The sequence below is a fragment of the Manacus candei genome, unplaced genomic scaffold, assembly GCF_025592945.1.
Source record: "Manacus candei isolate 608988 ecotype Guabito, Panama unplaced genomic scaffold, ASM2559294v1 h1tg000017l, whole genome shotgun sequence".
Taxonomy (NCBI): domain Eukaryota; kingdom Metazoa; phylum Chordata; class Aves; order Passeriformes; family Pipridae; genus Manacus; species Manacus candei.
The window spans coordinates 1941469-1967491 of NW_026138065.1; the positions used below are offsets into that span (position 1 = coordinate 1941469).

Below are 26023 nucleotides of genomic sequence, written 5' to 3' on the forward strand. Positions count from 1 at the left end.
CAGAGAAAAAAACCAAACAGATACAAATGTCACATTGAGAACTGTTGCTCATTACCTTCTAGGTGCTCCATCCTCGTGTGGCTGAATTATCACCACTTTTACTGTCACCGATGTACGTAAAAGGTCAATCATCTGCTCATGAGTCAAAGTTGCCACAGCCACTTTACAGATCTCAACCAGGCGGCTCCCTTGCCGTAGGCCTGCCTTCCAAGCAAAACCAAAGGGCTCCACATCTGCCACTATCCCTTCAAAGTTCACGTGGAATCCAAGCTGGCCCAACCCATTTCTCCGTAGGGTCATCTCCGTGGTTTCACATCCTCTGGTCACTATCTAAGGAAGTATCAGATTGTTATGCTATTTATTGTCAGGACACACTTCTTTAGACTCAAAACCAGATCTGTTTTCAAACACTATTAAGCCATGTATGGCTTGACATTAACTATCTTTAGTATACTAATATTAAATTATTTTAACATTTATGTTTGCATGAAGATTTCTGCATAAAACAAAATGAACAAAACATTTCACGATGCTAAAAATCTTACATCCCCAGAGCAAGCACCTGACCCAGGTCAAGCTCTTCCCCCCTTGCCCAACATTAACACAATACCACTTATATCTTATTGAAAACTTAACAGCTGGTTTAGTTTCAAAACACTAAGCAAGAAAAACACTGCCCTGTCAGTTATTTCATTTTTGTTGGCTGACTGCAGGTGTGCAGGTGTTTTTATTCAGCATTAAACCCGAGATATAACATGAGCCAAATTGAGTGAAGTGCTTCAGTTCTAGAAGCTTTCCTTCCTCAAGAAAATAGCAATGAATATTGATTTATTTTGCTTCACAGTCAGGTTCCTAAATATCACCATCTCCAAAAGTGGACATCATTAAAATGGGATAAGAGTTTTCATGTTACTAGGAAACTTAGAAAGAAAAGAATTATTTTCCTCATATTCAATGAAAAGTAATTCTATCATTAAACAGAATAACCAAAATCCTTCAAAATTCACAATTTGCTAACCAGGTTCATTTCTATATACTGTGAAACAAGTCCTCAACAGTTTTACTGTGTAAAACATAATTCTACCCCACATTACAAGGTAAGTTTGAGAGTTACCCTAGTACTCCCTTTTGTCAGTGTCACAGAACTAGTATGCGTTTTAGATCCATCAGTACAGTTGGAACAAAAACTTCACCACTGTGAAACAACATTATCAAAGATCTTTGTTTGTAATGCATATCAAAGACCTCACAGTCCTTTATAACAATCCAGCAAGGCAAATATCTGCCCTTTAGAGATGCATATGTTACTACACAGATCAAGGAATCTTCCCAACATTTTCCCATGCTGCACTAAGAGCAATTCCACAGCACATCTTGTTCCACAAAGGTGTTCATGATGATTATGGTTGCTTTTAGTGTGCATCACAAAGATACACACATTACTCAACTTTAGGCATTTAATTTCATGTGCTCAACTTAGGAGACTAATGTCCTTTATTTGCAGGTGTGCAGGATAGATCTTTGCAAAGGTTGTTTTATAGCTCGAGTTTAATTCAGGAGGCTATTTTGGAAGAGTCATTCTCACTCTCCATTGCCTTTTGAGCCAGAATCTGCACAGGCTGGCTTCCTAGTTTATTGTGTGCTTCCCACAGAAGAATGGTCCAACCTAATTCTGGGTTGCATGGCGAGGGAATGGGACTGTACAGATAGTGAGATGTTGGCACTGTGATTGGGTACAGCTGTCACAAAACTGCTCCTTTCACCACCCGAGTTGAAGGCAGTTGACTTGGGGCAGTTTTATGGGAGGTTTAGACTGACCTAAGACCCCACTGCCCCTATGCTGTGTCTGTATCACATTAGCACTTGTGCAGCCATGCAGACAGATCAGAGGAAAGATACAGCTGAACAACAGGGTGCTTTTTAAAATAGTGCTCCAAAGAGCTGGCAGGCAGGGAATGGATGGGACTGACTCCTTCACTCACAACAATTATGAAAGTACGTCCCCATCATAGAAAAAGCAACTTAACACATAGCAAACATTGAGCTGTAAGTTACTTTTGTAGCTTCCTTTTTACACTTCCTGTTTAGACTGATCTTTTGTCCACAATTATTATAGAGTCAGGGATGAAAGTCCTAAAGTCTCCCTTCCCAACCCCATGGCTGACTGGAAATACCTTGAAAGTCACAATTTTCAATACCTTATTAAGTTTAAAAGCACTATTGTCTTTTTAGAATATTTCCATATGGATATCTGTCACTCAGCAGAAAAAAATCAGAACTTGCACAAATGACAACAAAGTGCTAAAAAACCATGAGGTTGCTGATCTGAGGAAGCTGGTGCACGCTCATGCTTTTAACCTGTAATAAACTCAAGGTAATGAAATACAATTAGCCCTCATTCATTAAAGGGTAATCCATGACCTGTGAAATACTGGAGAAAGATCTGATACAACGATCTGATATTCTGAGAATTATTGCCTGGAAAGTTTAGGCTACTTGAACTGTAGCACTTCTATTCATATTCTTTCCAGTTATTTTTGAAGATGTAGGTTTCAAAATCAAAATGTGAAAGTCATTCTTGAGATGTCCAAAATGTACTCTGAAGGTTTTGTTTACAAAACCACATTCTGGGTTTTACTAACAAAATAAAAGCAGCTATTTCCTTTGTCATTATTCAGCTCTGAGTTTTTGGTGTATTTTAGAAACTTTCCTTTTTAAATCAAACTTTCTGTTGTGTTTAGAACTGTGCATATAGTATTAGAACCGTATAGCATGTGGTTGAATTCTTTTTTTTTTTCCAGCTCTCCAGTTATGAATAATTTTCAAAAAGACTTTCATAATTTGTGAACTAGATAAGTGAAAATGAAATTTTCAGCTCTTTGTTAGCTACAGTTCTGACAAGTTTCTAAAACATATTTAGTCATGTAGTGAAAAGAACATGTTATTGCAGTCAGGAGCCCAGCTGAGGGATCAAGTTCTATCCCTATGAAACTACATAATATTCTTTTGGGGAGGCAGACACCTCTTTATCATTATGTCACAATTATAAAATACTGCAAAAGAAATGCACCAGAGCAGTAAAGTCTCTTCTTCAAGCTAGTTAAATATTCCAAAGTTAAAAGATAAAATAAACATTCCTGTCAAAGATTCATCTATTCCCCATAGGAAATATTCCAGAAGATCTACTCCTCCATAAGTGTATATCCCCTAAAAGGTAACACTGCATACTGCATAGTAATGGCACATGAAACATAGTGCTGTTCCACTTCAAAACAGGTCATTCTGCTTACTTGGTTGCCATTTCACTGATCTTGTGGCTGCTAATGAACGAAGAGCCAGCTCCTCTGAACGGACTTAACACAGATGAAGTTAAAAGATAGAGATCCTCCAAATGCCATGAAGAAGGTGAAGAGTTTTTTTAATATACAGGATATTAAAGAAATTTTGTCAACTCAGGTTCTTGTCTAAAGATCCATTTGGTGTTTCCATTTAATCTTGTATCACTCTGCCATTCTCTGTTATCCTAAAGCTCAAAACCACTACTTTTTCTGCCTTCAAACACACCCCTCCAAGTTAATCTACAGTTTGCTTTTGCTGCTCTTTCTACTTTATATAACTAGATACTCTCCCCCACAAATACAAATTTATTTAGACTGACAAATCCCAGTCTTTTTTTAGTCCTAAACTGATTGTTTTGGTTCAAATCAAAATCATGGTCTCAGCTTTTCACATCTTTTCTTAATCTGGATATTCAGATAGGTTTCTTATTCACCTGCATGATACAAATCCATGCAATAAAAGGTATTTATTTCTTTGACAATCTCATTTAGTAACTGCAACATTTTACTCACTCGTTTTAAGAAATGCTTTTACTCATGACTGAAAAGGGTTAATCATCTGGTCACTGAAGACTGATATTACATCACAGATTGAACTGTCATCTTTAGCATCTGCTGGCACATGTGGTTGTTGACCTTAACTGTGTTCTGAGTCACTTAAAAGGTTTTTAAAGTATGCATTTAAAGTGCAGTACCAGAGGTTTAAATACTTTTTAGTGGCTGTAATGGTGATGCCTTAGAATTCTTAAGATTTGTAGCATATAGATTTTTAACACAGCTGTATAGTTTCTAACACTTGAGAACAGCAGTTAGCTGAAACTCCTTTCTCATGCTTCATATCAAATTCCCCAAATTATTCCGGTTTTGTTCAATGTTCTCTTCAAGGAGAAGGCCTTAGCGAGTGCATCTTGTTTGTGACATGTACCTAGAAAGATATCATTGTAGACAAAGCAACCTAGAAGGCTGGGAGACCTTGGAGAAGCTCCAAAGAAGGGATGTGACACAATAACATGAAGATGGTGATGAGACCTCCAACTCAATTCCAGGAAGGTGTGCTGAGGGGCAGCCCCATGGGAGGTTCTGGGGGGCGGATAATTTTCAGGTTGGACACATCTATTAGATAAGATAATTAATCAGAGCTATAAAATTGTGGAAGCCCAATGCTACATTGCACACTATAGCACACTTTTTGTGTGTAGTGTGCCTTAAAGTGCTTTAATTAAAGACTGCTCTCTACTTTATATTGATATTGTCCAGAAAGTTCTTTTCTTCCATTTTAGGCAACAATGGTTTCATATCAAATCTATATAAGGACTGTAGAAAACATTCAACACTATAAAACAGCCAGGAAATAACACTAATATGCAGCTTTCAAAAGAGGAAGATGCAGGGGGAAAGAAGAAAAATATGAGGCAAGAAACACGGATGAAAAATCTTTTAAAACAATTATTGACAGTTAATTCTTTTAATGGATGTGAAAGTTGGATAGGTGGCAAGAAAGAGAGAATGCAGCTAGAGTTCATTGGAACAGATAACTGAAGTTAATATTTGGGTAAACTTTGCAGTAACTGATGCTAAATTTGAGGCATAAAACCAATTTGTCATTATTTAACCCAAAAATCTGATCATAAAAAAGAGGAAGTATTCAAGTAAATGTAGATAAACATTTCATTTTGTGGTTTTAACTACTGAATTTTAAAGATCTATCTTCAGCAACTGTGACATTTCCATGCTTTACAAAACCAAGTAAGTGAAAAACAGAAAAAGAAATCGTCACTTATGACAGCAGAAGTTTTCACCAGAACTTTAAATTTTCTTTTCCATATGTGTTAAGCAATTTATATTGTTCATTTAACAATACTGAATGGGACCACTATTTTTCAAAAGGGAAATATCTGTCTAAGGAAAGCGAAACTGAAGAGTTCAATTGAAAAGGATAATACAACGGTGGTAAGAAGAGTTTAGAGACATTCTCCTCTTGAAAGAGTAATTGTACTTCAGAAGAAAGTTATTATTATGCTACATGTGACTGCAGTACTACAGAGGCCCTGAAACATCAGCTGCAGTCCAACTGTTCCCGTGTGAAAACTGTAAGCATACTAATTTCTTTTCAGTGCTGGGCTTTCTAACAGAAGAAAAACCAAGACCATCTAAATCACTTAAGTTCAAAGGGTGAAGTGCAACCATGTGATGTAGATGCATCAGCACTTTTACCTTGGAGTTCCTGTCATTTCATTTGTAGTGACTGAAATAGTTACAAGACAGTAGTACTGACAGGGTCATCAAGTGTCTGAAAAACTTTATCCAGTCAGCTGTAAAAACTGGCATTAATTGGTCTAGTTTACTTCCTGCAGTTGCTTACTATAGAGGAACAAAGCAGCAGAATCACTTGAACAAAATTTTCTGCTAATATTCACATGGATTATTACAAGAAGTCAAAGTGAGTATATTTTACACATTTATATTTTGTATCTTTTAAATTAATGGATACTTTGACCTACAAAGGTGTGATTTGAGTATAGGCTACAGCAAGAGAAAGCAAAAGCTCAGCTTTTCAGTTACTGACACCATCCATGGCCTTGGGCAAGTAATCAGACCAATGGTATCTGAACCCTTATCCCTGAAAAATGGATTGATAGTGCTTATCTCATATGCTGTTGTGAGGATTACTATTTATAATGCTCTCTGAAGACTGAAAACACTCCTGAACTATAAACATAGGACATTTTTAATTACAGCTCAAAGGAGATCTAGACAAGTAACTCTTAATAAAAAAACTGGAATTCCAGTTTAGAAACTGTACTTACTTCAAGTCTTTGAACAATTTCTCTGATGTCCTCAGTACAATTATCTGTTGCAGACAGAAGAATACATTCTCCTCTTTCATAAAATATTTTGATGCTCATTAATCCAGACGTCCATCCAATAACATCTCTACAGGAGCAGTTAAACACAACATTTTTTGATTCCTTTTCAATCAACATGATAAACTCATTGGAGATTCCAAGGAGACATTCGATGTCAGCAGACTGGCCAAAATCTCGGGCGATCACATTCCACATAATTGCTCCAACACTGAAGAGATGTGCATCTTTCCTTGGTTTCACTTTTTCCTTCTTTTTTGCTCCTAAAGTAATGAAGCTAAACTTTGCTGAAGTATCCACTGTAGCTGTGGTAACAAAGTTTTCTGCCAGATCTTTCAAGTATTCTTGACGTGTCCGTGTGGCCATGGCTCGAAATTTTTCTGACTTATGTGCCGCATTTTCAGCATTAATAACTTTGGCTAAAAGGAAGTCCCTAAAGACTGCTGATTTGGGGAAAGTTACTCCTTTGGGAATTGGTGGACCGAATGGGGGTACATCTTTTGATCGTGAAACACCAACACTGGAAATAGAAGAAAAAAACTCAAAATGGTAAATTCCTTAAAACAAAAATAATCAGATGATAAGCAGAACTGTGATCTGTGCAGTTCATTTACACAGTTGAGTTCAACTTTGACACATCAATTTTTTCTGGACATTTCAGACTCAAACAAAACTGTTTTGAAATGGCTTTCTTCTTTTAAATATATAAAGGATATTATTAATAAAGGACATTATTTACTAACACAAAAAATATCAAATATGACTTCCTAGGTGTCACTGTCTCCTTTCTTTAATTTGAGTACATATAAAAATGCATTGTGAGACATGAGAGAAATATTTTTAAAAATTATTTTTATGTAGGTCTATAATTTTCAGCTGCCACTCAGTTGCATCATCTTAAAATTACAAAATATATAAACAATTTATTTTAATCCTCAGATATTTTGTTACAATTAAGTGTGAAGACAAAGTATTGATGTCCAAGAGTGACTATAGTCCAAAGTGACTATAATGGAGCATTCTTCACCTGTCTAAGCTGGCTACTCTATGTTCATAAAAAAATCTGAAGATACCTGCAAATCTTGACATAGGCAGTTCACACCAAGATGTAAGAGAAATAGGGATATTTTTTAATTTATACAATTATATCTCTAATTGTTATATACAATATAACTGGAAAAGAACAACTGGAAAAGAATTTCGAAATACTGTGCAAACTACATATAACTACTATTGGTTTGACTGAAATGCAGTCACATTTGGGATGACAAACATCATTAGGTAGTAAGAAAAATGTAACTTAGGAAATGTCATGTACTATTAAACATAAAGCAGTTACTGAAAAAAACCCACAAGTTCGAAAAGATAGTTTACGTTCTAGTGGACAGCTAAAAACCAGTAATATTACCCAGCCTCATGATGTATTTTAAACTCATTCTAAACAATGAATAAATAACATGTATACATGCTAAACCTGTGTCATTACACCTCATGTCCTTATCATTTGCACAATTCTCAATCAGTTCACAACTCTATTCCCACCTTGGTTACCGTGCTAAAATTCATGATGCAGTGACTTAAATGTGAGAGTTAAGGTCACCTGAAATTTGAGATGTTTTTATATTCACCAGAAGTCCTCATTCTTATGCTTAAAGGTCACAACCCATGCTAGTGTCATATTGTCATATTCAGGGATTTAAAGGTTAGCAGCCTTCTGAAATACTTTATTTTAAATTACTCTATTTGTGAAAGGTAAAAAGTGTGCAATACAAATTCTAAATAAATTTCTATTGCTATGTCTGCAAATCTTATTTTCACTAACTTGTTATATCCCAATTTTGTGTCCACAAATCAGCAACACAGAGTTCTGCATATACCCATTTAAGTCTACAAACTGTGCCCTGTAACTCTAGATATATGCAAGGGAGACACTGGGGTTTCTAACTCACGTGACATGTAGCAAAAGCTTTAAAATGATATACATAATATCTTCAAGAAATACAAAACTGTTAGAAGACAGTTCCACTGTAGTCTTAGTAACAAACTTAAATAGTTATAAGGCTCTACTCACCTATAACACACATTTTCCGTGCAAGGATTATGCACTTTGACTATGACAAATACATGTTGAAAGTGGGAACGAATATTTTTTGGAGTAAAAGGAAGTGCTCCTGGCTCTTGGAAGACAATGGTAACTATGTCATTTCCTATATGCCTTTTCCTTAGCAGCTAGACAAGAAACATGCATTAAAAAATTAGTTATAAAAAAATAATCACAATTTCTTCATCTCAGAAAAAAACTCAAACCAAAATAAATTAAGCATAATTTTTCAGAAATAACTTAATTAATCATATCCTGGATAACTACAGATAAAGGACATCAAACTGAACTACAAAAAGATCAGAAAGGAAATTGGGCTAAGTTCACAAAAATACTAGTGAGTTCTCTTCCATCCCCCCACTAGTTCTGCACAGTTTCTGCTCACTTCTGTTTTATTTTATAAGAAAAATGTATTTCTCTTTAGTGTATCACTTCAGTAATAAAAAAAAGTTACATCACCTGACATTTCTCACTATCCAGAGAACTGTATACCAATTCCCTCTTTACGGTGTAATATTTGCCTACATTAAAAATATAACATTGCTTCTATTTCTCAATAGAACTTCTTTTTCCATGTTGCAATTCTATTAAATATTGTCCTTATTATTATGATCTTATTTTAAAAAAATAGATTATCATGAATACTCATCACTTATTTTAACAACTGCATACCCGAGGAACAAACCTAAGACTTGTGGAGAAACAATAGCTATTAAAGACTCATAAATTAAAAAATTATTCTTGTAATTGGTAGCTTTTATCAACAAAATGTATTTAAGGAATAATTTAAAGTATTAAATCATTGTTACAGGCCAAAACTTGGTAAAAACTATAGAACGTGTCCAGAAATAAGGGAGCATTATACTCTCTCCCCAAGAAAACCCAAAAGAACAACCCAGTAAAATAATGTTCACTTTCCTCACAGAAGTATATTGTAACTTTCAAATTTTTTACATTTTTTTCTTAAATAATTTTGCTTATAAAACATCTATATATATTAAAGACAGGAAAAAAGTAGTCTACAACGTGCTACATTTAAAATATTTACCGAAAGTCTGCCAAAGACCTTGCATTGTCAACTAACAGCATACAGACACTTAAGGAGGTACCTTAGCTCATGTGTAACTAAAAATGATATAAGAACAAATTTATTTGAAAACTTTATGACAGAGCAAGTAACAATTTCTCTATCACGCTGATTTTACAGAATGTAATCTTTCTAATATTTTCTAGTATTTTCTTATATTTTCTCAGTTCCATTAAGTCAGTATTTCAGCTACCAAAAAAAAAGCACAAAGTTGCATATGCTAAAACCTAAAACCCATGTTTCTTAAAATAACACAAAAGATGATATTCTAAAGGTGGTAAGAAGGGCCACAGCCACAATTTTAAAGCATTCAGTATAGCTATATTATTTTAAACATAATCAAAATCCCAAATACAGATTAAAGAAATAAGACTTTTTATGAAACTTCACAACAGATATAAGAACAGAAAATAGTATTTGGTGTAAGTCATGTGGCTTAGTCAAGTTCTCAGGTTTTTAAGACTAAAATCATAATAACTGACTATTTGAGCCAATTAACATACAACCTTTCGTGCACAAATTACAATAGAAGTACACAATGTGGAACTGATCACAGAGTTAAGTGTGCCAGGTAACTTGCTGAGCCAATGAGCCATACAATTAGACCATAGTAGTGCAGCACACGTTCATGTTTAGAAGTTATTACTATTCTCACAGATTGGAATTTACACCTCTGTTAAATTTGTAAGGAATCTTCCAACTGAAGGGTATAGGGTGATTAATTTCTGTCTTATATCACTAAGTGCTCAATTACTATTTCTTGCTATAGTGGTTCATGCCTATACATTTCCACAGCGCAAATTATAAAAATTATAATGCAATCCTCTTTAAATTTGTATTTGAAACAATCACTGTTTTCAAGGATATTTTCCGCTTTTGAAAACCCCTTTAGGAGGTTCTGCTTGCTCTCATAGGTAGCTTAAGCAAGAATAGCAGTCATTTAGTAAGAGGTAAGACTAAGAAGTGTTTGAAATTTTACTAGTAAATGCCTTTTTAAATTTATAGCAGTTCCCATATTCTATTCCTAAACTATTTTTGAAGAGCTGAAACCTCTACAAGGTCCAAAAACAGAAATAGGAAGACAGGTCATTATTTTTAAGAACCTTACCAAGCTTGTAGAGATCTTAGTGACTTCTTCAACAATTTAAAATAAAGCCAGTGTAACACAAATAATTGTCATGCATAAGTGGCCAGTCAACTTCAACACAAAGCAAAGCAAAGCACAGTTGTGGCTGTGCACAGAGTATCATAAGGCAAAGAACTTCAAAAGGGAAGAGAAGTAAACGGGGGTGATCTGGAACATGGAAAGAAGTGCTCTGGATAGGATAAAGGAACAGGAAAAGAATAAAGTATTGAATGGAGAAGAAAGAAGGAACACATACTTCTCTGGGAAATGTGAGATAAGGATAGCATACTGAAAATGAAAAAGGAATTGAAGGAAACTGGAACTAAGCAAAAAGATCTATAAGAAAGCCTTCTCTAGTTTGCATTCTATAACCTAAATTTTCCTCCCAATATTTACCTCCTACATTTTTTTCCCCCAGGTTCTCAGTTTCCCCTTCCTCTCCCATTTTGAGGTCTGCTCAGGTTTGGGGTTTTTGGATATTGTATTATTAATTATTTTTCTTTTAATCTGCCTTTCTAACATACTCTAAAAAGTCTCATGCCAATGTAGGGAGTTCCTACATTAGGAACTCTCAATAGGGTGCACAGATGACAGGGAATTACTTACAGTAAGGAGATATCAAACATATTTTGACATCATTCCAGTATCAGACTAGACTGATATGTTAGAATTTGAAAATGAACCTAATCGAGTACAATAGACACTCAAAAGGAAATCAGTGTGATATTATGTAAGAGTACAAAACGCGCAAAGTCCAGTAAGGAAAATATGTTAGAAAAGCAGAATCCATTAGATTAAAATAATTTGCACCAAATAATAATTATTATACGAATTCTCAGATTTTAACAACTCAATTCTGAATTTTCAGATATGCATCTATGAAGAAAAGAACTGCCTTAAAACTTAGCATATTTACAGGTTATGCTCAGCCTTAAAAATCTACCAAGTTCTGTAGAATTATTTGCCTTGTTAAACTGCAAAACAACAAGGAATTCTTGTTGAAATAGCAGTGAAATATACTCTTCATTCAATTAAATGACAAAGTGTTGAGTCAATTAAGAAAATCTCCAAACTTATTTTAGTACATTTCTAAAATAAGTGGTTTCAAAAGTTTTATTTTCAATTTGTGTTCTTAATCAGTACCAAAACCAGAAATGAGTAGCAAGAGAACTTTCGACAGATCTGGTTAAACTGAGTTTGGTATAACCAAAGGTCTTGTTACCCAACAATTTTAACAGTAGTTCAAATGCAACAAGTTTATTTCATTATTGCATATCTGTTTAATTTTTAAGTTTTCATTAAGCTGGGTGAAAACTGATTTTTTTAACTGATTTGGATTAATCGGGTCTGATCAAGCACACTGCAAATGTGTGAATGGGAAACTTGCAAGGGAATGAGTTGGAAAGGGGCATTGCAAAGGTTAAGTTTAAAGGGGAAAACCTTGAACTATGATTTGAAGAAAAGGCCAGTAAAGGAAAAGGAACTGGCCACACAAGGGCTGGTAGTCTTTTCTGTCCTAGGGAAGTTCCCAGCCTATGTTGCAGCCAAAGTGAAAATTACCTTGCTCTTTGGATCTCCTGCTGGCTCTAAAACTAGAGGGATGTCCTGATCAGGGACCAAGCAGGGCGTAGTTATATCCTGGAAGAAGCAACAAACAGTTCTGGTGCGGCCTATTTTTGGCTCACAGGTATTTGGAATATAAGCAATGCTCAGTGCTTGCTCATTGAAGGTCACCATCGTAGATTATGAAGAGTGACTGAATACCTTGCCCAGTCATTACCAAACAAGGGACATAGGGGTAGGGTGCAACAACCTCAGCCAGTACATACATACTATGCTAGCAGAAAATAACTATTGAATGGAGGCCTTCATTGCTAACATAACCTAAAAAGAAAATTACCGTGGTCCCTAACTTTCCCTTACTTGGGTATGTACTTAGTGAGCCAAACCTTGAAGAGACAAACAACATTCACATTCCACAGCACCCGAAAGCCTCCCTCTGTCTTAAGCACAGCTGATGCAAGTGCACTGGTGGTCTTCAACATTTAAAAGGTCTCAAGGAAGAAGACCTAATCAAATTTTATCCTAGCCTGTGAGAAGCAACACTGTCGATACATTGCATACTTCATTATGTACTTTGGAACTAAACAGTAAGAGAAGAAAAATAAACAATTATTATAGATCCCTTTTGAACATTAAGGCTGGCTAAATTCTGGTCATTTGGGTGCACTTGTCACATTTCATTAAGACAGTGTCCATGCTGTGCAAACACTGATAGATCTCATCACCTGAAAAATAATGTGGTGGGTCTTCAGATAGGCATACTGCTTGAACTTGGAAAACTGCCACATTATTTTGATCCCAAGAAAGCCATGAATAACAACATAGTGCTTCTGCTAAATACTGAACCTGTTAAAGGGACAATGATGAGAGCTTACTAAAACATTGTGGAACATTTTGCTTGTTGCTGGGAAAAACCATGGAGTTAAAACTGAAATTCTGTACACAAGAATCATCACCTGACTATAAAGAGAGACACATAAGGAAATGATAAGAATGAAAGGAAGGCACAGGAAGAAGTGAAAGGACAGTAATAGGGGGTGGCTGAGCAACACAGCAGTGAAGCTGACAAACAGCAAAACTATGAAAATTAGTGGATCATGGCAAGAGAATATCCTGTTCTCACAAACAAGGGAAATTCATGAAAGACAACAACAAAAGTAATAAACTCCAAGTAAGGCTATATTTACTGTCAGTGCCTGTGATTAGCTATGAAAATATTCATTTTATTCTTTTAAGGCAAGCTCATTCAGTGTATTATATCTTCTTAATAGGGTACAGTTTTCCCTGTTTACAAGCAATTTCTAGTCAAAGATTGTTATGACTGATCACAGACAAAACAACTTCTAGTGCGTTTACTAAATTAATCCTGTATTGTAATAAGGCATAAGTGGAAGTTCAGAAAAGTGGAAAAATCTGAAATCAGTAATGAAGATCCAATACCTTGATTACTAGTCACTGTCACAGTTGAGTGTCTAATATAGCTGAACATTCTGTCTCCTGAATGCCACACATTTTGAGAAGTGAGTCATCTAAACTTCATATTATTCATATGGTGAAAAGTTTCTTGTCTTTTGATTCCTTATTTAGTTTCTTTAAACCACATGTAAACCCTAAGTGTAATGGAATAAAAGTTGTCTAAACTGTTGACTTGCTACAGTTCTTAAAACTTTTTGAAGTTTTATGCACTGACGCTTATTTAAAATATATAAATACATGATATACTTTCTTCTATTTTGATTATTATTTATCCCTTCTGAAGAACTGAAATAATTTTCTTTTATCTTTTTCTTGCTGCCTTGACACATCTTTTTCCTCATACAAGACCTATTGATAGGGTAGGCACGAAGGATACAACTCAAATATGGCTTACCAATCAGTAAGCATTTTTTGTGTGCTGTTCAAAACCAAAGTGAGATAGCATCCTTATTTCGTGACAACCCTTCAAAATGGATGAAATTTTTGTATCTTGCATGACAACGCCAGATTATTCCAAAACTAACTAAATAAATCAACACTTATTTCCACAGACCTAGAAAAACACAGAATAGCAGCACAGAAAGTTATGAACTACCATCAGTCTGAAGTATGAGCAATTCTACTGCTTTTCTTTTAAGCATTAATACTGATATATTATACCAAATGTGCTTGTACTTTTTAATTAAGTAACAAGAATTATCTTAGACAGGCAAGACAGAGTAACCTTACTGGTGCACGGCACACTTTGGATGCTGTGCTGGTTTTTAGCCATCCTTAATGCATTGAAGATATTCTGAATTATTACATAAGCAAAGGGAATTCTCTAGAAATAAGATAAATACACTGTAGTTTTCCGTCTTCACAGACACCTTGAAGGATACAGTTAACCAGTTATTACTAAACTGACATATTAGTAAACATTTCAAGAGCTGTAATATAAGGATTAAGTGGAAGGAATACTTTTAAAAATCTTATTACATGCATATTTTAACCATAAGACTATTTTCCATTCAATGTAAATCCAGTCCAAACTGAAAATAACTCATTCACCACAGGCAATGTTGCCTTTTAATAATATAATGAACTGGGGCAGATGGGATAAGTTTACTGAATTATACAGAATAAAAATCCTATGAGATTTCTAATGTCTTAGAATAGTTCAAGAAAAAAAAATACAACTGAGACATACTTAAATGAAAACAATTCAGTTTTCAACCAATATTATTAAAGAACCCCAACACTCAATGTCAAAGATTTATGATGTAAAATTACAAAGAAAAGCTAAAAAAACATACCTGTTGCCTGTTACTGGGCATGTATGGAAGCATTGTTGATACATGAAACATTAACTCATAATCTTTATAGGTAGTATAGAGGGAATGAGTTCCTGTTGAATCAGCTGAAAATTAATTTAATCGCAAGAAGGTCAGTAAATGAGAACATTCATACCACTTTTTAGGGCACTATTCTTCACATGCTATGATTTAAATCTATTTAAGCAATTTAAGTCTTTGTCTCAACAGAACAAAATCAGCTTGCATCAGCTAAATATCTACTCATTAGTTTCATATTATGACATGAAGGGTCCTGCAGAAAAATGCCCCAAGAGTTTGCTGTCTCTGAGACCTAAATGATCTAATTTTGAATATATTGGCACTTCATGAAAAAGGAACAACAACCTAGCTACTTGAATATAGTTTTATATACTATGTATTTTCATTATTTAGTGGTTAATAAGGACAATTAATGAAACCTATACTTTACCAAAAAGGAATTGGCTACTTGAAATCGGACATTAAAATACATATTGAATATCAGACATTTTTAAAACATAAAATACGTATGTAATACATTAAAATTTTCATAGGAATTTTCACATATTTGGAAATTATTTAAATGCATTTCATATAAGATATTAATACTTTTGTTTCTTTAATTTAGAAAGTGCATTGAGTTAGCATTTCCAAATGTTTACAGCAAATTAGATGAGTTTTACACTGCAATCATAAAGTAATCTTTTTTATTCCCCTTCTTCAATATGTGCAGACTATTTAAGTAAGTACAGTGAAGTTTAACTTTTTACTTTAATGAACACCCTATTGAGTCAAGGCAACTACCAATTTTTCTTGTTTTCTTCCATGTTCACCCATTTTTTAACATAATTTTATGTTCTCTACACCAATAAACATTCTCCAGCACATTCTTTCACACACTGTTTAAGCTTTTGCTTTGTTTTAAATAGTAACTGTATTCCACAAATAAATCAATTGGTCATGTTAGTTCTCCAGTTAGCAACACATAAATTTACACTTAAGGGTAAAATTTGGCAGCAACCATACTCTATCTGCAGCCTCAAATCTAAAACTAGTTTTGTGTATGTAATTATTAGCACATTCATATTATAACTGGGTTCATCAGGTATGTCTGCACAATAATAAAATTTGCTTCATTTTTTAATATCTATGCAATACAAATTACAGTTGCATAAGAAATAGGAAGCATCATTTTCTCTGAAGTTTCTTACTTAAAAGCTGCTAAAAAAAGGAAATATTATTGCACTCCTCTATTTGAAAATCAGTTGAAAAGCTAATTCCATTATAACCTTTCAGTGGCATTTTAGAAAGTCAGTTTTGAAGAGACAGAAAGAGGAAATAATTTATACTGTGGAATATAAAAAAAAATCTGTCTAACCTACACTGATGTCAGCAATCCTGACTCCATTTGTAATTAGATACTAAAGTCAAATTATCTTGAACAACTATTGCAAAAAACAATCCCTTTAAATACTTACTACAAAGCCACCTATTTAAATACTTATTAAGAACCTATACAGTTTCTTAGCCTTAAAATCAATGCTTTCCTAATACAACATCCTACTTAGTTGAATACTTTTGATTCAGCACCTTGACTTTTGAAATGAGATAACAAATTTTTCTTCTGAAATTTAGTCCATTACACAAAGCTGAAATCTTCTAACTCAACACATGCTCTACTGAAACACCTACTAAGGCCCACTGTGATTTAATTTACATAATAGTTGCTACTACAAACATTACTCTGCTGACAATTTTAGTGAAAAAAGAATTATGTCTGGGCTGACATTTTTGCACCTCATTCCTTTCTGAACATTTGTTCTACTTCACAATGTTTGAAAAAATTGGTTAGATCTTCTTTTAATTATGAGATATTTTGCAGAAAAGCATATTTATTAAACAAAAGTAAAACAGCACTATTCCTCTGTAGATATGAAATTACAACATTTCCTCAATTTCTTTCATTGTCATTTCTCTGTTTACAGGTATAAGGCAATTAAACTGATACATAATCCAATTTATCTATTAAATAATCCATAATTATATTCTGAAGATTACAAATGAGAACATTAATGTTTCAATAATATTGGAATAAATTCTTTAATTTCTCATTTCCATTAGATTGATATGTTTTAAAACTAATTATATACTACTGAATTGGTAAAGTTTCACTTAATTTGCTTATTTCTTGATCCTGGGATTTGGAACTGCATGCCACTAATACAGAAGGGCAGAAAAGAGTTTATAGTTGATATATTCCACATGTTCTTCACAGTTGCTTGGTCTGGCTTGGATGGAGCTGACTTTCTTCACAGCAGCCCATATGGTGCTGTGTTTTCTGTTTATGATCAAAACAGTGTTGATAACACACCAGTGTTTTAGGAATTGCTAAACAGTGCTTACACAGCATCAGGGCTTTCTCTGTTTCTCACACTGTTCCCTATCCTCGGAAGTATGTTAGGAGTAGCCAAGAATCTGGGAGGAGAGACAGCTAGGACAGCCAATCAAATTGACCAAAGACATATTCCATACCATATAAAGTCAAGCTTTGCAGTAAAACTGGAGCAGGGAGAGGGTTTTTTTGCAAGGTAGCTGTTGCTCAGAGACTGGCTGGGCATCAGTCAGCTAATGGGAGGTGGCGAGTGCCTTTGCATCACTTGTGTTGTCAGCTGATCATTGCAGTAGTGGGTTGGTTTTTTTGGTTAGTTGGGGTTTTCTGTTTTGGTTTTGCTTTTTTGTTTGTTTGGGGTTTTGGGGGGGTGTTTTTTTCCTTTCTTCCACTCACTCACTGAACTGTCTTAACTCACAAATTGGAGGGTGGGTGAGCAAGCAAGAGGTGGGGACTTGTCTGCCAGACAAGTCTGGCAACATTCTACTTTCTGTATTTCATAAGAAATGGACCAATTACTTTCCAAAATGTTAAATAAACAAATTTATAAAGGAGAACTTTTTAAAGAAAAACCCACAGGTAGTTAAGCATTTGAGAACAGAAAGATTTAATAAATGTGAATGCTATAAAAATTGAGCAAGAAGTATTACTGAAACACTGTGCCTACCAAAAATGTAGCTCCTAGAGATTAAATTATTCCACTATTCTGAACCTGCAGGCAGTCAGAACAATGTATTATCCAGTTATAAATACAACACACAGTAATGCTTGTTGCATAATTATATTTTAAAAGTATAACACAGAAAATATGATAATAAGGTCAGTATTTTACATTTAATATAATACTGAAGACTATATCTTTGTGAACTCTCTTAATTCCATTCTGTTTGTTGCAAACTACGAGAACATACTATGACAGGACAATATCATTAATGGCACACAGACCTAATAAAATATTAAAATCATGTTACTGACTGATACATACACAGTGCTGATCAGCAATGCAAGTTCATACTGAAGCACAGCAAATACAGAAACTGGATTTGTTTGACAGACCAGCATATATTTTCATATGTACAAATTACTAGGTGATATTCAGTCATGCTCTGATTGGGGGGGGGGAGGAAAATCCAAACACCCCTTACTCCTTTCAGTACTTCAGCTTTACTTATCAATTCATTCTAGAAGTCTGACATTCATAGCATGTTAATGAATATTTCTACACATTAATTTGAAAAATTAGTTGTTATTATTCTGTAGTGAAATAGGATGCAATAGTCTTTATCAAGCCTGAATTATTAAAGTGAAACAAACATGGATTTAAGCAAAAAGGCAATAATGTTATTAGAAATAAATGTGGTGCTTATACAGGTTGACACTATGTTAAAATGAAGCAGATGAATAACTAGATATCCTTAGATCACAGCTCACAGTGATCAGTTATCAAAATCCTGTTAAAATATCATTAAACTCGGAATGAGTTAAGAGCAGTGAAAACAGTGCTAATAAAGAAGTGTGCTAACATATCACCTTTTTTTAACAGCAATATTTTAGTTCCTATTTTTGCTACAAAACTCAACAAATTTGTACAATTAAATCTTTATACTGTTAGAGTTAGAGAAACTGAAAGACCTGAGGAAATGGCACTAATAGCACAGCACTGAGGTAGATGAAAATTAGCAACCGAGGAATGATAACATGCTTACTCTGCATGTATGAAAAACTAGAAAGCTGAGAAAACTTGATTGCTCCACATATATAAATATAAATGTGTATGTTGATTAAAGGGAAGCACAAAAGTTTAGCTGAAATAAGGAAAATGGTCCCTTGTCATGACTCCATATTTTGAAACATATTTTTTCTTTTGCCTTTTTAAAAATGATATTAAAGTGTAACTGGGGAATTCTGAAATATCACTCATATAGTATGATTTTAAATAAGTGCAAACAAATTAAATAAGTTGCTCTGATTTTCAGTTCTACTAATGCCCCCGAAAAAGTAAATAACTTTTCAGACAAGGTTTGATACATGCCCTTATCATATGCTTCATCTCCCTCATTTACCATATAATCTTACTAATCAAAACCCAAAGTGAAGAGTATGAGAAGACAACATGTTTTGCAGAAGATCAACTGCATAATTACCATTTCTACTACAGGCTGGAAGCATAACTTACTTTTATTATCTAGCTGAGCCCTGTATTTACTGAATCCTTTTAGCCGTACTCTCTGGCCCAGTAGATCAAGGAACTCTTCAAAAGCTGGTCCTGCCATCTCATTGTTATACATTTCTTCCTCTGTGCTTTGGCCTGCTTTGCAGTAAAGGATACCAATCTTATGTTGAAAACTCAGCTGAAATTAAAAAAATAAATTAAAAAAATTACAGAAACAAAGGAAAGCCAATACCAGAAAAAATATTAACAAGTTAAACATTGACACTGTTATAACCCTTGGCCGAAGTCATCTGAAAGTGAAAAAGTAAGTGCTCTGACTTGGGAAATTAAATTATCATAGAACAAAAACAAAACAAAGAAAAAACCAAAGCCAAACAAAAAAAAGCCTTCAATTCTTGAAAGAAAACTGGATTGGCACTACCCAAACACAGATATAAGCAGCACATGAAGAATTTTCACTTTGTCATCTATAAAAGCACACTCCACTGCACGCTACAGTATGAGAACTTTAATTGGCAATATTTGTATAACGGTCTTTTTTCTCAGATTTACTGCCCCTCATTTCTACCCTTTAAAGTTCAGTGTAGTTCAGTTAAAACAGGCCCTCAGACTAGTAATTTCTGTTATATGTTTTGCCTTCCCCATAAAATCGTCCATTGTTAAACACTACTTCCCATTTTCAAAACTATACTTCAAGCTAGAAATCAGACTGCAGTGAAATAGTTTTGTTAAACAGGCTCTCAATTATGGAAGATTGAAGAGATAAATTACTTCTATACAAAAGTAAAGTATAAAAACTATGAACCATTAAGTATAAAAAGAGATGATTACTCCTTGAGCAGACTGTTGTCTTCTTAGCTTTTATGCATACTTAAGCTGACAAACAGGAAACCACCATGTGAAAGAATTAGTCCTATTATTCTTAACCGACACTTTCAAGAGCTTCACAAACTTACAGAGACCATCAGTAACACCAGATTCCCTTCAGGCATTCATGACTCAAATCAACTCTCAAGCTGTAGACTTCCCTTAATCAAACATCAGGATTAGTGTCCAAAATGTGTGTTATGCAAAGTCTGTATATATTTCTGTTAGAGCAAAGGTGACAAGAACAGTCTGCTTCTCCTTAGTCATATGTAACACATAGTCTGCCACGGTAAGTCTATTGTAAAACTCAGATCCATAGACATGCTAATGCACCTGTGTTTTACTACAGTAATTTTGAGGAAAAGCTACAAGATGAGAATACTAAAAGATGGAGCAATAAAACATACATACACGAAAGAAGAAAGTGTCAAAAATATCATTCCACAATTCATCATCCTTAACTTTCCTTCTTCACTAAATGCTCCATTCCTGTATTTGTTCATGAATATCAATATAATTCCAAACAGAAGTAAAGTATATCTCTGTCTTAAAAAACAACCTAGCATCTCATGGTTTAAACATTGTGCTAAGAGACATTGAAGATGAAGATCTGAAACTCACCAGCCCAAGACATGAATTAATCCTGGGATTTCACTTCATGGACAAGTACTGTAAATACTAGGCAATTTTGTACAAAGTGGATTCTACCAATGCCACTATTGCTAAACAAGGCAGCAGCTGCAAGCTCATTTGCAGTAATTTGAACCTCCTACCTGTGTTCTAGGACTACTCACAACTATGAAATTAGAAGACTTGAGTAAAAGAACTCTCAGCCAAGATCATGGGGGCTGTGCAGAAGTAGAAATCGAGGTACATTTAGAATGTTAATGTCTAAGAAAGAAGTATCTAAATGAGCTTTGGCAGGATCTTCTGATGCAGTGTATTTAACTGGCATGAAGAACTATCAGAATATTTAAAACTGATACAGTTTGCCAGTTTTGAAATGGTACCACATGCTTATTCTTTTTAAGTAAATAATTCCAGATATGGTTCTGATTTCATTATTTCCAAATCAGAAGTTTTACATTTAATGTAACACTGACAACAATTTAATAATGTGACATCACAAAATAACTTTTAAACCCATTTAGCTACTTGGGTATATGACGTATTAAAGGTGCATAGCAGTCCTTCCTGATTGAAAATGATAGAAATCCACACTATTGAATCTTGGCATTTTGTCAACTTTTTGTACAAATTTATCATGCAACAACTTGTTGACTTTCATGTGAAGATTTTATATCTTTTAATAGCAAGGAACCTCAAGAGATTAGACACTCAAAAGCCACTAAATATCACTGCATACAAAGCTCCTAAGTTCTTTGGTCTTTTTTAAACCTCATCCTATGGCCTAGAGAGAAGTAAACATTCCTATAGGGATGCAAGGGGAACCAGAAAGCATATAAACAATAAACAACCATTAGCAGAAATTGGAAAAGAATATTAGGGGAAAATTGGAGAAAGGTTTAAAAAAACAACTACAGTAGTAGATAAAGAGTTGGCTTTCCTTGTAAATTTACAGCCAAATTTAATGCTGATCATCATATGCCAAAATAAGGAAAAATGCAGGAAGTCAAGCATACAATTTACATCTAGTTTCTACTGTCATTTTTAGAGACAAATTTTAGCCATGTTTCCTCCAAAATCCATGTTAGATTTCACTGAAAAATTATGAAATAGGTAGAAAATAAAATCAAAACATCAAAACAGTCTTCAATCTGCTACGTAACTATGCAAATATTTAATACACTATTACACAAAATTAATATTACTCTGGTGACAGTATTAATCTTCTAGATCATAATCCATATTTTTTAATTAATGATATTTCAGCCAGTCATCATCTTCAGTCACCAAGCATCTCTTTTTGTATTTATTTGATTAATAAACTGAAAGTATGAAGTACATAAGAGGATTAAAAACAAAAATGGATCTCATGCCAGTTCCTTTCACAGCTTTCTGTCTATGTTGAAGTAATTACCTCATATTAAGCAGCAAATAAGATACATAACATTTTGTCAGGCGGCAGCCCATTTCACAATAGGACTGAATTTTCAGAATTGATCACACAAAATAAAATGAAGTGTTATGTACTGCTGTTTCTCAAAATGAGGAATTCATGGTTAAAGAATCACTTTGGGAAGTTCAACGGACAATCTACATTTCCAATTTTGGGGAAATACTTTTAAAGAGTTTGGAAAATATTCAGGTCAGGTCAAACACAGTCATACACAATACTCCCTAGAACATACTGCCCCTCTGAGAGTGAATATTATTTATTAGATTAACCTAAACTCACTCTGAAGTTCAAACAACAAAGAGAGAACAACAGCACATCGGGAGCTCTTGGATTCAGAGTTGAGTGCTTCTGATTTCCCTGTATTGTTTTACCAGAAGAACTGACTAACACAGGAGAAAAGGACATTTGTTAAAATGAACTTTCAATTAAAAGTCCTCCTCGAAGACGAGAGTGAACAAAAGTACTATAACAAACATACAAAAACTAGCTTAACAATCCGTCCAAAAAAACCAATTCTCTTCCTTTGACTACATGTACTTGGTTTTGAGTAATTGTTACAGCCACAAGAAAAGACAGAAGAATTCTGGTAGACACCAGCAATGTCAGATGCAACCACTACATTTGAAAATAGATCAGTGTTACAAAATTAATTATACCACCATCATAATCACCTGGTTCCATCCTCTGATTGGATTTCAACAGATAGATACTGACTTTTGTCTAGAAGGTAAAACCTTCAATTTAAATGATCATTGCTTAAAAACATGGTTTTAAAAATTGATTTAAAAACCATCATAAGCCTGTCCTTCACAAAATATTCAGACACTGTAAATTTAATCACTGGCTTTGAATGAAGCAGATTCACTCCATTGAACCCAATAAACGTCACCATTTTCTGTCAAAATTTAAGCCATATGAATATTTCATTGCCATGCAGTTAATTCATTAGTCTCAATCAAAATTTCAGTTGTATGAAGCCAGAAGCATTCTATTCTAGTAAGACCACAACAAGTTAATCCTGTTATTTTAAAAAACAGCCAAAAATTTTAGATATAGAGACTTAATATGCTTTTGTCTCATTACCTATGCACAATATTAATAAATTTAGATGTATTTTCGTGTGCATTCAACATGCCATTCACTTAGGAGCTGGTCTCAGTGATCACTGTGAGTCCCTTCCAATTCAGAATATTCTGTGATTTGCCCACATTAAAGTGCAAATAGACTCTGAGAATCCCCCCTTACTGCTGTTCAAAGTTAATAATCTTTCTCTCACTCAGTTTTTTAAAGACAATCTTCATAGACCAATATTTATTTCCTTGAGCTGAAATGTATTTTGAAAAGAATTTGCTTAGATAAGCAAACCTCATTTTGTCAGTGAAAACAGACAAGTATCTCTAAAACCAAGAAACTGAATGGTTTGCATCAAAAATCCACGTTTTTTAACACTGCCTGCAAAATATTTAATAATTTTTTTATTCTATTTATCTAAGGAATAGTCTTTAAAAAAGAAGTCATGTGCTACATACCCCTTGTTCATCCAGCTTAAGCAGTTGTTCGGATACTTTGGGTGAGTTGGAAGCCTGTCTCAGGCACTGAATGCTCAGCTCTGGTATTACATACTCTAGTACCTCTTTGAGAGGCAGACCTCTTGCTGTGCCATGACGAGCAGTGGATGGTATAGCATCTTCTAAAATTGCTCCTCTAAGTGTAGTAAGCTGCAGTAAAGGCGAAACACACAAAACATTTTTAGCTCTAATACGACAACGACTCTTAAAGACATAAACTTCAGATTTTAGAAAAAGCATGGAAAGATGAATGGTAAGAAAAAACTTCCCATTTTAATTTTTTTCTAAATAGTAAAAAGATTACTAAATGAGTAAAGATTACTAAATGAGCAAAAGCACTCATTGGTTCAAACTTCAAGGGTTACCACCCCCTGGGGATTTACCATTTTATAACTTCAGGGGGAAAACTGTTTTCCCCCACCACAGGGACAAATATTTTTTGCTTAAAGAAATTCACTAAGCATCTTATTAATTTATTCCAATTCATATGAACATTACTTTTTTGGGGGGGGGATATATTTTTACACCAGGAAAATTAAAAATAGTCAATTTAATGCCATACTACCTAGCAAACACAGTAGTCAAATGTGAGGTTGGACAGGTGAGGTAAGGTACAGCTAGTAGCACCATCATTTTACCCATTCACCTATTTTTTAATCCATCCTGCTTTTTCTTCATTGGATTTGGCAAAAAGAGAGTGATTTCTTAAAACTGAGTCACCTGGATCACCTCTCCACACATACATACATACATACATGGACATCCCTTTTTTTGGCTATAAAATAAAAACCTAGACTAAAAAAAAAATTATGTATCTATTTATATATCTGTTTAAAAAAGCACAAGAGCCCAGTGATATCAGAAAGCCTAGCTAACACTTCTCTATGCCCTAATCAAAATAAAAACCAGTAGTCCTAACGACTATGAAAATTTACAGTTGCTTGCTACAATAATAACATTGTATTTTCATTGAAATCTAAGATAGTTGCTGTGATAAAGAAATTAGTTAGCAAGAGATATTAAATTGCTTCAAATAGAAGTTATGAGACATGCCCCTCCACAACAACCATAAGTAAATTATTCTTTTAAATAAGACCATTATTTTTTTGAATGTACTAATGTTCCTTCCACAAATCATGTATGTAGAAGTCTATAAAAACAACTCACAAAAAAGACTCTAAGAAAGTATTTTGAAGCAAAACAAAAAACACAAATAAGTCATTATACTAGTTTTCATATTTAACACCTTCTTATTTCCGTACATTTTTTGATCTTTTATTTCTGTCATTAGAAACATATCAAGCAGCCTGATTCACACCTATCTTCAGCTGTTCCCCTGTTCTTGCAGTTCTCTTCGGCCAACTTACCTCCTTCTGGGTGCTCGCTCAAAAAGACAAAAATTTTATGCAGTACAGAAGAGGAAACCTTTGTTCAAGAGCAACTACATTTACTAATGGTAGAACATCCTTTCCCCTTAGCAGATTTACTTTCAAAGTTAGAAACATATCCACAGTATGTAAACAGTATACTAAGCTCTAAGTTAACTTCTCCATTCCTTTGCAGAATTACTGAATGAATATTACCTCACTTGTCCTGAAAACTATACGATAGTTGAACTGAGATCCTTCTTTCTCCTTAGCATCTTCAACCTTTTCCCTCCGGATGCTGACTGCTACAGGTCCAAGGTTTTCATCTATTCCGAAGTAGTTCTGATGCTCTTTTGCACAAGAATGAATGAAGAGACAAGAGAATAGTAAAGTATGAGTTGCTTAGAAAACGTTCATCAAATCTCAAAATATTTCCGCAGCAAAATAAAAAAAAAGATTATTTTTAATTGAGCTATGAGATCCGTAAATACATGGCTTGTTAACTTCTGAAATGTACAACAAGTACATAAATGACAAAATGCTAATTTTGATGAGCAGAATGGTCACTCATCACATAAATTACTGCAATTGCTGCTACTGTGACATATTTTTTCTTTTTTTTTTTTTTACTATGAAATTAATCATTTTGCTTGACTAGTTTGGAAAAACTATATCTACATAAAATCTTCAATAAAAGCTAAGAGTTTTCAA

At 34.1% G+C, this 26023-nt stretch overlaps 1 protein-coding gene across 3 annotated transcripts in view; it reads right to left on the reverse strand.

Annotated features, from left to right (window-relative positions):
- SIPA1L2 (signal induced proliferation associated 1 like 2) overlaps window positions 1-26023 on the reverse strand; it is a 131212-nt gene that overhangs the window by 44063 nt on the left and 61126 nt on the right. For all 3 annotated transcript variants that reach the window (XM_051783461.1, XM_051783460.1, XM_051783459.1), the window contains exons 4-10: window positions 25529-25662; window positions 23907-24095; window positions 19434-19608; window positions 14851-14954; window positions 8274-8431; window positions 6146-6722; window positions 56-330 (exon numbers count right to left, since the gene is read on the reverse strand). In XM_051783461.1, coding sequence (XP_051639421.1) covers window positions 56-330; window positions 6146-6722; window positions 8274-8431; window positions 14851-14954; window positions 19434-19608; window positions 23907-24095; window positions 25529-25662 — 1612 coding nt within the window. The remainder of the gene's footprint in view (window positions 1-55; window positions 331-6145; window positions 6723-8273; window positions 8432-14850; window positions 14955-19433; window positions 19609-23906; window positions 24096-25528; window positions 25663-26023) is intronic.